The sequence below is a fragment of the Ziziphus jujuba genome, chromosome 5 (assembly GCF_031755915.1).
Source record: "Ziziphus jujuba cultivar Dongzao chromosome 5, ASM3175591v1".
Lineage (NCBI taxonomy): Eukaryota > Viridiplantae > Streptophyta > Magnoliopsida > Rosales > Rhamnaceae > Ziziphus > Ziziphus jujuba.
In genome coordinates, this window is record NC_083383.1 from 10,018,441 (window position 1) to 10,035,558 (window position 17,118).

A 17,118-nucleotide genomic window follows, 5' to 3' on the forward strand; every position below is an offset into this window, starting at 1 on the left:
GTCTTCTTGCTTGATGCCCAATTCTGTGAGAAAACGCTTTAACCACAACATTTCCTTACCCGCTTCCGCTGCGGCAATGTACTCTGCTTCAGTAGTGGATAAAGCAACACACTTCTGCAATCTTGACTGCCATGACACAGCTTCCCCTGCAAAAGTGTAGAGATAACCTGATGTAGACTTTCTATTATCAGGGTCTCCGGCCATATCTGCATCTGTATAGCCTTCTAAGATTGGATCACCTCCCCCATAGCACAAGCAAAGCTTCGATGTACCTTTAAGATACCTGAGAATCCATTTGACTGCTTCCCAGTGTTTCTTTCCAGGATTTGAAAGAAATCTGCTCACAACACCTACTGCATGAGCAATGTCTGGTCTGGTACACACCATTGCATACATCAGACTTCCTACCGCTGAAGAATATGGTACTGAAGCCATCTCCTCTATCTTTTCTTTGGATGAGGGGCACAATCTCTTACTCAACTTGAAATGATTTGCAAGTGGAATGCTGACTGGTTTGGCTTTATCCATGTTGAATCTCTTTATCACCCGTTCAACATACTTCTCTTGAGATAGCCATAACCTTCTATTCTTCCTGTCTCGGATTATTTGCATTCCCAAAATTTGTTGAGCTGGTCCTAAGTCTTTCATATCAAAGGACTTAGACAATGCTTTCTTCAGCTTACTAATCTTCATTGCATCTTGTCCAACGATCAACATGTCGTCCACATATAGCAAAAGTGCAATGAAGTTTCCACCTGAAAATTTTTGAATATAAACACACTGGTCTGCTGCAGTCCTTTTATAGCCTTGACTCACCATAAACGAGTCAAACTTCTTATACCATTGTCTTGGTGCTTGCTTGAGACCATACAAGCTCTTCTTTAGCTTGCATACGAGGTTTTCTTTCCCTGAAACCTCAAATCCTTCTGGCTGCTCCATGTAGATTTCTTCATGTAAATCACCGTGAAGAAATGCTGTCTTCACATCCATCTGCTCAAGCTCTAGGTTTAGACTTGCTACTAAACCAAAAATGACTCGAATTGAAGTCATTTTTACCACTGGTGAAAAAATCTCATCAAAGTCAATTCCTTTCTTCTGAAGAAATCCTTTGACCACCAATCGGGCTTTGTGTTTCACCACCCTTCCGCTGCCATCTTTCTTGAGCTTGAACACCCATTTATTCTTTAGTGCCTTCTTTCCTGTTGGAAGCTCAACCAACTCATAAGTATGATTTTTCTGCAAGGATTCCATCTCATCTTGCATTGCTTGCAGCCACTTTTCCTTCTCTTGATGAGAAACAGCTTCCTGGAAACTCTCTGGCTCCCCCTCTTCAGTAAGCAGAATATACTCAGATTCTGGAAATCTCTTTGATGGAATTCGGCCTCGCTCAGATCTCCGAACTTGTAAACCACTGGTTTCAGGAGGTGTACCATCATCTGACCGCTGTGATGGCCCTGCAGCTGCTTGAGAGGATTGAGTCTCCCCCTGCTCAATATCCCCTTCTCCCTCCTGGTCTGCTTCTGGTATATCTTCATGCACCTCATTATCCTCTGTGGCTATTTGTGCTGGTGCTGGATTAGGACAAAAATTCTCGGCACTAGAACTACAATTAGGAGACATTCTGGGCTTTTCAATGTCTTCCATTTTCTGGTTTTCATGGAATACTACATCCCTGCTTCTAATAACCTTCTTGGTTTTCGGGTCCCATAACCTGTATCCGAATTCTTCATCTCCATATCCTATAAAGATGCATGGAGTAGATCTTGCATCGAGCTTCTGTCTGAGCTCCTTGGATACATGTACATAAGCTAAACAACCAAACACTCTTAAATGAGAGTAGGAGGGAATCTTACCCGACCACATTTTCTCCGGAATTTCAAAATTCAACGGTACTGATGGTGATCTGTTGATTAAATAGCAGGCACCACGAACAGCTTCTCCCCAGAATGGCTTTGGCAGCTTAGCCATACTGATCATACTTCTGACCTTTTCCATAATGGTTCGGTTCATTCTTTCGGCTATTCCATTATGTTGTGGGGTGCGAGGGACCGTCTTCTCATGTCGAATGCCGTGTCTTCTGCAGTAGGCATCGAACTCCTTGGAAGTATACTCGCCTCCATTATCTGAACGGAGACATTTCAGCTTCTTTCCTGTTTCACGCTCTACCATGGTATGAAACAGTTTGAAGTAATCCAATACCTGGTCCTTTGTCTTCAAGAAATATACCCACACCTTCCGAGAAGCATCATCAATGAAGGTCAGGAAATACTTGTTGCCACCTAATGATTCCACCTCCATGGGACCACAAACATCAGAGTGCACCAGACTAAGCAACTCTGATCTTCTCAATGCAGAGGAACTGAAGGAGACTCTATGTTGCTTACCAAACAAGCAGTGATTACAAGGATCTAGCGCAGCATCCTTGCAAACAGTGATAAGCTTCTTCCTTGCCAAAGTGGACAATCCTTTTTCACTCATGTGACCGAGTCTCTGGTGCCACAGATTTTGAGACGCCTCTCCTTCTGCAATATTGAGGCTGTCTGCACATATCTTCACATGAGTCTTGTACAACGTTCCACAAATATGTCCTCGGGCGACAACGATGGTACCTTTCGTCATTTTCCATGTGCCTTTACTGAAGTAGTTGTCATAGCCTTGCTTGTCTAAGGCTGCTCCCGAAAGTAGATTAAGCCGAAGGTCTGGAACATGACGGACATCCTTCAAAGTGATTGTACAACCAATATTCGTTTTTATCTGAATATCACCAGTTCCCATAATCTTTGCGAAACTGGAATTTCCCATCTTTACCGTACCAAAGTCTCCTGCTTTGTACGTTTTGAAGAAATCTCTATGTGGAGTGACATGGTAGGATGCTGCAGTATCGACTACCCACTCAACATCTTGGGTTGATATATGAAGGCATGTCTCTTCTTCGGTGGAGCAGAGCGCCACTTCTCCTGTACAAGTGACTAGTGTCTCTCCATCCTTCTTCGGCTGATTACCTTGGAGTCTCTGCTCTCTCAACAATTTTCTGCAGTTCTTCTTCATGTGACCCTCCAGGCCACAATGATAGCATTTATAGGATGATTTTCTGCCGTCTGTAGATCTGCCTCTGCTCTTGCTCCTGCCTCTCCCCCTATCTCGACCACCTCTTTGCTGTCTTCCTCTCTCTGTGACGAGGGCATGTGACTGATCCATGCCAATGTCCTTTCTCCTTGCCTCTTCATTAAATAGGGCATCCTTAACCATAACCATAGTAAGTTTGCCATTCGGGGCCGAATTGCTGAGAGAGACTACCAATGTCTCCCAACTGTCTGGAAGAGAGCTTAGAAGTAGGAGGGCCTGATCCTCATCCCCTAGTTGGTAATCCACAGCAGATAGTTGATTTACCAAGCTCTGGAACTCACTGGTATGCTCGGCTACAGAAGTTCCACTCTGTAATGTTAGATGTACCAATCGCTTAAGCAACAGGGCTTTGTTCCGAGCAGTCTTGGCCTGGTACATGTCCTCCAATTTTGTCCAGAGGGCATATGCATCCGTTTCCTTCGATACATGATGGAAGACACTGTGGTCGATCCATTGCCTGATCTGACCGATCGTTTTCTTGTTTAATTTCTTCCATTCTGCTACTTTACTGGGATCGGGGTTTTCGCCTTTAGCTTCTATAGGATCAAACAGATCCTTACAATTGAGGAGATCTTCCATCCGAGGTCTCCAAAGTGTATAATTTGTGGCAGTGAGCTTGACCATAGCTCCCGAAGATGATTCTTCCATTGACATTATGGCTTGACCAAAATTGGAGCTGAATTTCGCAAAACGGAGTTAACCGTTGCGTCCGGAACGGCCGAAAATGGTGGACTTCACTCTTCCGGGGTCAAAATATAATTACCAGAAATTTTGGAGCAAAAATGTAATTTCACAAAATTTCTAGGTCAACCTGCAAATACAGAAACTATAGGGGTCAATCTGTAATTTCCAATAGTTCAGGGGCTGCACCGTAATTTCAGAAAACTACAGGGGTCACTCTGTAATTTCCAATACTTCAGGGGCTGTTCCGCATATTCAGAAAATACAGGGGTCAATCTGTAATTTCCAATACTTCAGGGACTGTTCCGTAATTTCCGAAACTTCAGGGGCTGTTCCGTAATTTCAGAAAATATTGCTGACGTGGCAGATAGTGCTGACGTGTCAACACGTGGCAGATGACGTGGCTGACGACGTGTCGCTGGCGTGGCAGATGGCGTGGCAGGGGTTCGCTGACGTGGCTGCTGACGTGGTCGTCTTCAACCTCCAGACAGCGCGTGCGGCGCGTGGGCGCGTGAACAGTTGCAGAAAAATGTCAGTCGGCGCGTGCGGGCGCGTGAGACGTCCGTTTTCTCTCCGGCGAACTTCGTTGTTCTCCTCTCGTCGGTTACGTTCACCTGGGATTGTCAAATTAATTATTTGAGCAATTTTCCGAAACACCAACTTGAAGAACAGTAGCTTTGTTTCTTCAAATTTTGGTCCCAAGCTCTCGACCTGGAGCTCTGATACCACTTGTTGTGGTTCTCTGACCACTTTAGAGAAGAAATATGAGAAGAAAAATAAAAGAATTCTATTAATCTCTTAAAAATAGAATACAAAAATAAAAACTTCTCTCATGGAGGATTCTCACGTGGAACCTCTCTCTGCACTCTCCAATTCTCTCTGGAATTGCTCACTCTTCTCTCAAGCTCTCTCTGGAACTTAAACACTCTCTCTCTCGGAGGTGTTCTCTCAATATTCCTCACTTGGGATGATTGAGATTGCTCTCTTGGCTTGGTTTTCATGCAATGGTAAGGAGCCTATTTATAGGCTTACAAGGCCACAATTTTCAACATCTTAGCCCACAATTGTTGATCGGTGCAGCAATGGTGTCAACAATGGTGGCTGTCAACAATGGTGGCTGTGGTTGGTGAGGTTGGTGCGGCTGTGGTTGGTGAGGTTGGTGCGGCTGGACTTCACAATTTTCTCTCCTAACCATATCCTTCCATTCTACAATGCAACAAGACTTCTTTAACAACCTTTTGAAGAAACCATTAGAGACATGACTAAGCTTGGAGATCAACCTGCATGTGTTATTTCCGATTCGTTTTTGGGTTGGACTAATGCATCATGTCGGAGGTTTGGCATTCCTCGGTTGACCTTTCATGGCATGGGAGCTTTTGCCATGGCAGTGAAGAAATCTCTGTCCATTTATCAAACACACAGAGAAGGTGTGGATTCAGATAGTACAATAAGAAATGTGGAAGGCGTTCAACTTCCATTTGTGCTAACCACATCAGATTTGCCAAACTCTCTGAGGGAAACAAATGGTGAGATTTCTAGATTCTTTTTGGACGCTGAAATATCTGATTTAGGAAGCTGGGGTGTAATTGCTAATACAATTTATGAGCTAGAAAAAGATCATGTTGGTTCATTGCTGTCTTTGTATGATAACCAAACCATGGCCTTTTGTATAGGTCCTCTGTTTTTATTACATGGTCAAATATTGAAGGAACCAAACCCATTTCCAACATGGGCCAATTGGTTGAACCAACAAGTGATTTGGTTCTCAGGCTAATTTGTCCCCAGAACAGCTTGAGGAATTGGGATATGGGTTGGAACTTTCAGGCCGAAACTACATGTGGGTCGTTCGTAAAAAAGATTGGGACCCTCCAAGTACAAATTGTGGACTTGTGGACGATCCAAAGGTTTAATTGTTAAGGAATGGGTGGACCAGAAATGGATCTTGGTCCACCCTACCATTTGTGGGTTTTTAAGCCATTGTGGTTGGAATTCAACATTGTAAAGCATGTCAAATGGAGTTCCAACTTTGGCATGGCCTATGCAGGCTGAGCAACATCTAAATGCAAAGTACTTGGTTGAGGAGCTCAAGGTTGGACTCCGAGTTCCAAATTTTTCTAGAGATGGAAATCTAGTGGAGAGGGAGACAATCAGCAAAGGAGTTAGGGAATTAATGGGAGGAAAGAGAGGGAAGCAGGCAAGAGAGAAAGCAACGGAGTTGGGGAAGATGGCAAAGCGGGCAGTTCAGGTTGGTGGGTCTTCTTATAAATCCTTGGATAACTTTTTCAACAAACAGGGGACATAATAAATTAAAACATAGTGATATATATATTGGGGATAGAACAAATGCGTGGCTTTTATTTGGTAAGACGGTAACCTTGTTATTAGGCTGTTCATATAGGAATCAAAATATCTATCCCATTATTCGTAGTGAATGACAAGTAATATTAAATACAATGTTTTCCAATTTAATTTATCAAATCGTTAAATTTCAGTCTCTGTGGAACAGCCAAGTATCATGCCCATTTCCATGAAAGGGAGATCCAAATATGGATCAATCATGTGACGTCATGTTGATGAATGAGATCTAATGGTTATAACTCAAGTTTTTGTGGAATCATCATTGTTAGAGAGGAACCCATCCTATTAGCATTTAAATAGTGCTGATTTTCTTTTAATTTTTTTTGGAATAAAAATAAAGTAATAAATAATACTATTCAAAATAAAATTGCTAATTGATTCCATTCAAGGAAAAAATAAATAAATTCAAAATAACACATAAATCGCTACAAAAGTTTGTAAAACATATATGAAAATGTAAATACCAAAATTAAAAATATATATTTGATTTGATTAAAAAGTATTTGTCTATTTGATTTCTATAGATAGTTTATGAATCCATATTTCTACACCCATGAAAAAAGATTTTTTTTAGATCAGCAACAAATATCTTGTATCTATAAAGATAGATTATTCTTTGGGTTCGGACCCTAAATGCCATACTAAGAATGCTTTCCTCAACCATTAAAGGAAAGCTTGATGAAGGGAGGGAGAAGACAAGAGCAAAAGCAAAGTGACCTGAGCCGCTTATTTTCGATTTTGATGTCTAAGAAATTGTTTATGTTTGAAAATGCCTTTTTTTCATTCTGTCACGGCAAGGGAAGAGGGCACAAACATAATACTGATACGTTTGTGTTACAAGTAATCAACTATCAATTTTATTTTGGATGATTCTAATATATTATTATATTGCTAATAGAATAAATTCCAATTTAACATTGATTATTTGTCAAAAGTAGAACCAATAGATTGTATATTTAAGGATATGGTGCAATATAGTTAATCCAACTTATGATATTCATCCCTATAAAATGGAGATGATTCTTGCCGTGTGGGATATCGTTTTCTTGGTATGGTAATTTTGAATTGAGAACTTATGGCAAATTCAATTCCCCATTCTTTAATTCTTTAGTAAAAAAATAAATAAATATTATAATATGGATATTGATTATTAAAAAAAAAAAAAACAATATGAAATCTTATCAATTATCAATTTTGATTACTTTTGATTTTTGAATATGGAATCTATGTATCAAATTAGTTTTTAGTATCCAAATTTAATTTAAACCATTTAAATTTCAACTCTCTTCATCAGTTTAATTTTTTTTTTATTTTTTTATTTTTTTTATATAGATTAAATCAAATCAATCAAACAATTAACCTGAGACATAACAAAAATTTTTGGAATAAACAACACGTGAGGTATGTTATAGCCAAGTAAACAGAATCATAGACCCGCCAGAAAAATCTCTAACGGTCCCTTTGGGACCATCAAGCATTGTCAAATTTTCAAAAGAAAAAAATAATAAATAAATAAAATAAAAGGTTGTTGCTGGATCTAAACCTATTTCTCCTATCTGTTCTACATTTTCTCTTTAATGAACATTTGTAATTCCTCTACTACATCACTTGTAAGCCACTCTTTTTCATTTTTCATGTTACTCTTATTTTTTAACTAATTCCATTCTTTCATTATATTCTCTCCATGTTCTATTATTTTGCTTCAAGGTGTATCTTCTAATCCATTTCAGTTTTGTTCATAGAAAAAGAATATAGAAATCTTTAACATTGTTTTTTATTTTGTTGTTGTTGTTGTTATTATTATTATTTTTAACTGATTTTGTGATAAATTCAGTGATCAGAGACTGGAAATATATAGAGAATAAAAGATATGTTATCTGAACCATCATCTGGCAGTGCACCAAAATGCATCCTCTTAACGGGTGCAGCAGGTTTCATAGCCTCACATGTCACAAACCGGCTCATCAAGAACTATCCCAGTTACAAGATTGTGGCTCTCGATAAACTGGATTACTGCTCCAGTCTCAAGAATCTCAACCCATCTCTTTCATCTCCAAATTTCAAGTTTGTAAAGGGTGATATTGCTTGTGCAGACCTTGTAAATCACCTATTGGTGGCTGAAGAAATCGATACCATTATGCATTTCGCTGCACAAACCCATGTAGATAATTCTTTTGGAAACTCATTTGAATTCACTAACAATAATATATATGGAACCCATGTTCTTCTTGAAGCTTGCAAAGTTACACAGAGGATCAAGAGGTTTATTCATGTCAGTACCGATGAAGTTTACGGCGAGACTGATATGGAGACTGACATTGGCAATCCTGAAGCTTCTCAGCTCCTTCCAACCAATCCATACTCTGCAACAAAAGCAGGGGCAGAGATGCTTGTCATGGCTTATCACAGATCTTATGGTCTCCCTATAATTACAACAAGAGGGAATAATGTTTATGGCCCAAATCAGTATCCTGAAAAACTAATCCCCAAATTCATACTCCTTGCAATGAAAGGTGAGAAATTGCCAATTCATGGGAATGGATCAAATGTGAGAAGCTATCTGTATTGCGAGGACGTAGCTGAGGCGTTCGATGTAATACTTCACAAAGGGGTAATTGGTCATGTCTACAATATAGGCACCAAGAAGGAAAGAAGAGTGTTGGATGTTGCTGAAGACATCTGCAAACTGTTTGGTTTGGATACCAAAGAAGTAATTGATTTTGTCCAAGATAGACCATTCAATGATCAGAGATATTTCTTGGACGATCAAAAACTCAAGAAGCTTGGTTGGGATGAAAGGACTCCATGGCATGAAGGGTTAAGGATGACAATGGAATGGTATACTAGGAATCCAGATTGGTGGGGTAATGTAGCCGCCGCTCTTAATCCACACCCACGAATCTCACTCGTCAACCTTTCCAATGATGATGCATGGTTCTTTCAATATGGATACAGAAGGCTGAGCAGAGATTTAAGCGGTGTAAATGACGGTTCGGGACTGAAGTTCTTGATATATGGTAGAACTGGGTGGATTGGAGGTTTACTGGGGAAGCTTTGCAATGAAGGTGGGATAGTATTTGAGTATGGAAAAGGAAGATTGGAAGACAGAAAATCCATCATGGACGACATAAGAAGAGTAAAGCCAAGCCATGTGTTTAATGCAGCTGGAGTTACTGGAAGACCAAATGTTGATTGGTGTGAATCTCACAAGGTTGAAACCATTAGGACTAACGTAGTGGGAACACTTACTTTGGCAGATGTTTGCAGAGAACATGGTCTGTTAATGATGAATTTCGCAACCGGATGCATATTCGAGTATGACAAAGACCATCCACTTGGATCAGGTATTGGCTTCAAAGAGGAGGACAAGCCTAATTTCACCGGCTCTTTCTATTCCAAGACCAAGGCCATGGTAACAAATTCTCTGTTCTTTCAAAAATTTTGTTTTCAGTTACATCTTCAATTTTTCGCTGTAGGTCTATCGTTAGTGGAATTGATATGTATGAAAGAAGATGATAAGAATTCATATGCAGGTGGAGGAGTTGTTAAGAGAATTTGACAATGTCTGTACTTTGAGAGTTAGAATGCCAATCTCATCAGATTTGAGCAACCCAAGAAACTTCATCACAAAGATTAGCCGCTACAACAGGGTGGTGAATATACCTAATAGCATGACAGTGCTTGATGAGCTACTACCAATCTCTATAGAGATGGCAAAGAGGGATTGTAGAGGAATTTGGAACTTCACCAATCCTGGAGTGATTAGCCATAATGAGATCCTAGATATGTACAGGGACTACATTGATCCACAATTCAAATGGGAGAATTTTGATTTGGAGGAACAAGCTAAGGTAATTGTAGCACCAAGGAGTAACAATGAAATGGATGGTATGAAGTTGAAGCAAGAGTTTCCTGAATTGTTGTCCATCAAAGAATCAATCATCAAGTATGTTTTTGAGCCCAACAAGAAGACTTGAAATATACCATTATTCGTATGCTTGGTTGTTGCATTTGTTTACAGAGAAAAATATTTGAGCTTTAATATTAATACCATTAATTCTTGTCATTCTGTTTCCTTATTCCTTTCTTTTTTTTTTTTTTTTTTTTTGTGGTTTATTTGATTCAGCAACTAATTAACATAATTAACATTTATATATATATATATATATATATATTTCTAATGTTGTAATTTTATTTGTATGTTTACTTTGTAGACTAATTCATTTTAAAATTGTCTTACTAATGAGAACGAACCAGTAAAAATTTAACCTGCTAGGTTTTATATATAAAAAAAAAAAAAAAAATTGTGGATAACTATGTCAGAAGAAGAAATACAGGAGCATAATTTACCATTTTGCTATGAATGAAATTCACACGTAAATCCAGATAAGCATATATGGAGAACTCAGCGACTATTGACTATTGTACTTGGACAAAAATGTCGTTATTGAAGAAGGGTTTTCTTTTTCATGAATCACTGTCTCTATATATGCAACTGTTTGTCTTCTTATAACAATTTTGGTGGTCCAATTTCACCATTTCGGCATACACTAGAGGTCCTAACAAAACATTACAAAAAACCAGCTGGAAGGATTCCATAAGGATATCCTCATTCATCATCAGCAAAATGCCCAGTTGCTTTTGTGAGTAATGAAATCCATTTCACCAAACAAAAAAATAAATAAAAAATAAAATAAAAATAAAAAAAGGAAGTCCTATTGCTTTCAAAGTGAGTGTTGAGCTTTTTTAAATATTTGAAGTGGGGGAGATACTGTTAGACCATTAAGAATGACATAACATATATTATATGTCTACATCTAGAAGATAATGGATGGTGACAGAAGGGAACAATATCCACAGCCAATTACACCATTTATGAACAAAAAAAATATGTTAGTTGAGGTTTGAGATTTGAGATTTGTGCGCAAACGCAATAGCACACAAAGTTAAAAAAAAGTATGCACAATTTCTCACTCTATATAATTTGGTTTACCAAAATTTGAATCTTTGTTTTTGTGGAGGCATGAATCATCATTCCAAGTCAAGACTAATAATTTAGGTGGGGAAGTCGAGTGGTGCCTCAAGCTAGCACTGCTGAATTATTTTTGGATATTAATTTTTTATGATTTTGTATGTCAAATCGATGTATGGCTCGGCTGGGCTAAGCCATAATGACCTGATTTATAAGGCTCAAAGGTGTCACAACATTCTTGAGGGAAACAAAGGCGTCTGAGATGAGTCCTATCCTCGGACTGGATAAGTCTCTACTTTGGGTTAGGCAAACTTGTCATATGGATCATATGAGGCTTTGCTTCAAATAAGATTAATTAGCTTATCTTGGAAAGGCCTTAATTTTATACGACGACGTCGTTTTTATCTATTCTTCATGGGAACTCTATTTTTCTAAAATATGACTTTATAGTCGAGCCTTTTAAAGTTTGGTGAACCAGTTTCTTTGCAACACATGAAAACCTAATGCTAAATTATATATAAACATCGTTACAATCAAATTACAAAAATACAATCCTTTGAAATCATAATAGAAATTTAGTATCTAAAACCATTTTCATCGATTTAAGTGTTGAAATATTTTTTAACCAATACCACACCGATACTTTAAAGATCTTCATGTTCTTATATTTTGCAGGCACGAATCAAATAAGAGATCCAGCGAGTTTGGTGGTGGTGCGGAAAGATGCTTCTACATTTTACACTTTTTACCTTTTGCCTTTATGAGTGCACCATGACGAACTAACACGGTACATTCGCAATGTGGCTGTCATTGCCAACTTATTGCTAATTCGGTCTAAATATATTCATAACAATTAATTAGATTTATAAATTTAGTTTATCAAATTTTTTATTTTCCAATGTTTATTTTGAAAGAAAATCTACTAATTATGTCGTATAGAAAATAAAGACCTTTTTAATTTGATCCGTGATAAAGCTTTTATGTAAATATATTCTCGATATTTATTTTTTTTAATTTAAATTTTAATTAACAGTTTTCGTTACTAGTATTTAGTAAATGTGGAAAACGTGTTATCTAGGAGGGATTTAAATGTAGCAAAATTGTATTGAGTATCACCCCCAAAAAAAATAAAAAATAAAAAATAAAAATTGAATAATTGCATTTTAGTGTCCTTTGGTTTTGGTTAGATTGCACATTAGGCTCTCAATTTTAAAACATTATACATTAGGCTTTTAATTTATAATTTGTTTCACTTAAACTCTCAATTCTCAAATTAAATAAGAGAAAATCAAATAGTTTTCTCATTAATCGATTAGTTAATTTTTTTTTTCTTGTTTGTAAATTTAAAAAACTAGTTAATTTTATCAATTTTAAATTTTTTGCTAGATAATTTAGGAATTAAGAGTCTTGTGTGAAACAAATTATTAATTGAGGACCTAATATTTAATGTTTTAAATTTGAAAGCCCAATGTGTAATTTGATCAAAGAATAAGATATTAAAGTGCAATTAATTAAAAAAAATTGTATTAAGTAAAAATAAATTGGAATAAATAAATATATCAATTCATTTTCTTTAAAGGAATTTCAAAACATGATGCTAGAAGTTATCAAACGTTGGATATAAAAATATATAGTCAGTACGATTTATATTGTTTTATTAAATTAAAATTTATTCTTAATTGTTAGATTATATCTATAGGCTGAATTTCATAAAGTGATGTAAACCTTATTTAAACCTCATTGTCAAAATGTTTACCACATCATTTGGGATTCAAATTTAACAAATACAAGTTCCCAAAAAACAAAATATAAAAAACGTGTTCAATAAAGGACAACTCATTGGTCACCTCTTTAAGTAGTAGGAGTTCCAGGATCAATAAAGCCTAATGACCAAAAAGAACAAAACATTTAATAAATACATTTGATAGATTTACTTTCCTTCAAACATTTTCACACATAGAATTTGCCCCTATAGGAAAAATATATATATATATATATATATTGATAATGTTGCACCTCAAATTTTATTGGGTTGGCACTTTTGCACTCTTAAGAATTTTTTCTAGCACTTTTTTACTCTGAACCCACAAAATTCTGACATAGTTAATCCTTTTATTAAAATATTAAACAATGGATGCAAATTGCAAATTATTTGTAGTTTATGGTGCAAAATGCAAATATTTATAAACAAACAAATTAATGAAAAAATGTTAATGATGATTATTATTTTTCTGATAAGTTAGTAAAAAAAAATTCAAAATTTGCAAATGTAACTCTTCAAAAATAAAAATAAAAATCTTTACATATAATAAATATTCTAAAAAAATAATAAATGAAAACCAATAAAAATAAAATCTTCAAATGTATTTAGGTTTTTATGTTTTTTTTTCATTAATCTCTAAAATATGTACTAATTATTAATATTTTTTTGAAAAATTACATTTACATTTTTCTAATGTTCTATGCATGTTTTTTACATATTCAAATTTTTTATTTATTTTTATTTGTTTTTTAGAATATTTATTATATTCAAAAAATTTTATTTTCATTTGTGAAAAATTACATTTGCAATTTTTTTTAAAAAAATTTCCTCACTTATTAATAAAATAATAATCATCTTTAATTATTTTTTTAATTTTTATTTGAAAATTTCTGTAATTTGAACAGAAATCATAGAGAATTGAACTTTACACCTTTATTTTCTATTTAGTATTTGACAGGAAAATCAAAAATTTTATAAATTTAAAATACAGATTATTAAAAAAAAAAATTCAAATGCAAAATGCCAGCCTAATAAAATACTACACGCAGCTTCATTTGCATCATCCATGAAGTTTCATATCTCCACCATGAATGACACAACTAAATGGTGGCTAACTTTTACCCAAAAAAAAAACAAAAAAAAAACGGTGGATAAATACAAACTAAATAAAGGAGCATTCAAAGGGACAAGTAATATAAAATTTCAAATAAAAAAATAATTAAAATAAAAAACCACGCGACACACGTTATTAAGTCAATCATCAATCATCCTGAGACGTTCAGGAATGGTCACTCTGACTAATACATTAAAGTACAAAGCTTTATTTATGTCAAGCCTATCACCTTTCACATCACATCACAATTATATGGAATAATTCCACTCATTTTAATTTTACTTGCAATTAATATTTTGGTTCCTAATAAATACACGTCAAAATAATGTTTCGGATTACTCCAAAAGCTTTTATCTTGTACCTTTTAAATATTTGATTTTACTAAGAGAACGAAAATCAAACAACATGACACATAATTACCAGGAAAAAAACAACAACAGCATGACCCATAAGCAAACAAGATGAGGTTCGGAAACGATAAACATTGACAGGTATGAATATTCTCTTTTCTTTTCCTTCGGCATTACGTAGGGTTTTAATTAAGCCTATAGAAAGTAAAAAAATAAATTAAAAAAAAAAAAAGCCAAATTAAAGTTGTTTTGTTTAACAGCGATTTTTATAGAAAGAATATATAGAATGTTTGTCAAGTAATTTGTTACATAAATCAAACATTCAAAATAATAAAATCATATTATACTAGTTGCCATTAATCTTATATATATATATATATATATAACATATATACCTAATAATTTCTACTTTCCAAAAATATTTTTATTATAATTTCAAATTACTTAATCTCATTTCGAAGTCGTCAAATAATGTTGGATTTTTCTCTTTTGATTATAAATTGTAATAATAACATTAATAATAAAAAAAATATATATTTATAAAAAAATGTTATATGCATCACCATCATCTATAAAATTCGTATGTCACTTTCCTATTTAAAAATAACATTTTAAAAGGATGACTTTGCTAGTAATTATTATTAGCTGTGACAGATAGAAAAACCCATTCCAATATATATATATATATAGTCTGTCTATGATGTGGATAGTTCTCATGTGGACCACAATATTAGTGACGGTTTTTTATAATATTGGTAACGATTTTCTAAGAAACCATCATTAATATTATGAAAAACTATCACTAATACTGCAATCCTCGTACAGAACTTACTCACCATAAAATTTCCATACATATATATATATATATATATGTTTTTGAACTATTTAAGTAAAAAAAAAATATATTATTAGCATATAAGGTAATATTTATAATTATATTTTAAAATAAATGAAAATAAAAACAGATTTACCAAAAACAAAAAAAATAAATAAATAAATTATCGAAAACAGAGCTGGCAATGGTAACTTGGAGATTCACGCTCAAGAAAGGCCACGCTATAAACGAGTTCTCTCACATCATAGTTTCCCAAACACTGAGCTTGGCTAGCAAACCACCCACTTGTACACTACACTAACCTCTCTTTTGTCTTCTTCACCAAAAAAACCCTGAGCAAAGATGCTAAACTTTTCCGGCGAAGACTTCGATGTCATAGTGGTCGGAGCCGGCATCATGGGCAGTTCCACCGCCTACCAAACCTCCAAAAGGGGTCACAAAACCCTCCTCCTCGAGCAATTCGATTTCCTCCACCACCGTGGCTCGTCGCACGGCGAGTCACGCACCATACGCCCCACCTACCCGCAGGACTATTACTGTTCCATGGTCTTAGAGTCCTACACTCTCTGGGAACAAGCGGAGTCCGAAATTGGCTACAAGGTCTCTTTCAAAGCCTCTCAGTTCGATATGGGCCCCGCCGACGCCACCAACTTTAAAGCCCTCATTTCGAGCTGTCGCAAAAATTCTCTTCCACATCAGGTTCTGGACAAAGCACAAGTGGCCCAGAAGTTCTCGGGTCGGATCCATATACCGGAGGATTGGGTCGGAGTTTCGACGGAGTACGGCGGGGTTATCAAGCCCACGAAGGCGGTGTCCATGTTTCAGACGCTGGCACTGAAAAACGGCGCCGTTTTGAGGGACAACATGGAGGTGAAGGATATCAAAAGGGATGGCGAAGGAGGGGGTTTGGTGGTTTTCACCAGCAACGGTGAAAAGTTCCGCGGTAAAAAATGCGTGGTGACAGTTGGTGCCTGGATGAAAAAGTTAGTTAAAACGGTTATTGGGGTTGAAATACCAATTCAGCCCTTGGAAACCACCGTCTGTTACTGGAGGATTAACGAAGGTCACGAAACCGACTACGCCATCGGAGGCGATTTTCCGACGTTCGCCAGCTACGGCGAGCCTTACGTTTACGGAACTCCGTCGTTGGAGTTCCCGGGGCTGATAAAAGTTGCTGTTCACGGCGGGTACGCATGTGACCCGGATAAGAGGCCATGGGGCCCCGGAATTTCATTGGCAGCATTGAAGGAATGGATCCAAGGAAGATTTTCAGGGCTGGTCGACTCGGCCGGGCCGGTGGCGACGCAGTTGTGCATGTATTCGATGACGCCGGACGAGGACTTCGTGATGGATTTCTTGGGAGGCGAGTTCGGGAAGGACTTGGTGATCGGAGGCGGGTTTTCGGGTCACGGGTTTAAGATGGCTCCGGTTGTGGGGAGGATATTAGCTGACTTGGTGCTGAGTGGTGAAGCTGAAGGAGTGGACCTAAAGCATTTCAGGGTTGCAAGGTTTAATGAGAATCCGAAAGGGAATGTCAAAGCTTTCGAAGATCAAGTTGGGACTTTTCAATAATCATTATCAGTCATATGTACCAATTTATTGTTTGTGTGATTGCGAACTTTGGTTTTAACTTAAAAAATAATAATAATATTAAAAAGAATTGTGAACTTTCACTGCTTTTCTTCATAATCGAATCCGTCTCTCCATTTGATTTACAATCAAACATCCTGCATCAAATCTAATGTAATTTTTACCACTTCTACGTCTCCTTGCAAATCAATATCACTATAACTAAATTTAGTATTGAGTGTTGGAAATTCAGATAGACAATCAATAAATGGAAACCAATGTATTATAACTCAAAAAAAAAAAAAAAAAAAAAATCGGGTACACGTATACGTTCCATGGTAGAATCAGTGC

At 36.3% G+C, this 17,118-nt stretch overlaps 3 protein-coding genes across 5 annotated transcripts; all 3 read left to right on the forward strand.

Annotated features, from left to right (window-relative positions):
- The first annotated feature begins 4,543 nt into the window (after positions 1-4,543).
- LOC107429914 (probable UDP-glucosyl transferase 73B6) lies at positions 4,544-6,410 on the forward strand. The gene has a single exon (XM_060817115.1). The coding sequence runs from the start codon at positions 5,066-5,068 to the stop codon at positions 5,579-5,581; it is 516 nt and encodes a 171-aa protein (XP_060673098.1). The 5' UTR covers positions 4,544-5,065; the 3' UTR covers positions 5,582-6,410.
- A 1,206-nt stretch (positions 6,411-7,616) lies between these two features.
- On the forward strand, positions 7,617-10,244 carry LOC107404774 (trifunctional UDP-glucose 4,6-dehydratase/UDP-4-keto-6-deoxy-D-glucose 3,5-epimerase/UDP-4-keto-L-rhamnose-reductase RHM1). Of its 3 annotated transcripts, none has more exons than XM_016011769.3 (3): positions 7,617-7,775; positions 8,000-9,577; positions 9,699-10,244. In XM_016011769.3, exons 2-3 carry the CDS (start codon positions 8,036-8,038, stop codon positions 10,140-10,142), a joined length of 1,986 nt encoding a protein of 661 aa, XP_015867255.2. In that variant the 5' UTR covers positions 7,617-7,775; positions 8,000-8,035; the 3' UTR covers positions 10,143-10,244. The 3 variants fall into 3 exon arrangements, with proteins under 3 accessions (XP_015867255.2, XP_015867256.2, XP_048331119.1); XM_016011770.4 differs by lacking the exon at positions 7,617-7,775 and adding an exon at positions 7,793-7,872; XM_048475162.2 differs by lacking the exon at positions 7,617-7,775 and having other exon boundaries at positions 7,891-9,577.
- A 5,151-nt stretch (positions 10,245-15,395) lies between these two features.
- Positions 15,396-16,871, forward strand: LOC107429922 (probable sarcosine oxidase). Its single transcript, XM_016040694.3, has one exon. It carries the CDS (start codon positions 15,541-15,543, stop codon positions 16,768-16,770), a length of 1,230 nt encoding a protein of 409 aa, XP_015896180.1. The 5' UTR covers positions 15,396-15,540; the 3' UTR covers positions 16,771-16,871.
- The last annotated feature ends 247 nt before the right edge of the window (positions 16,872-17,118 follow it).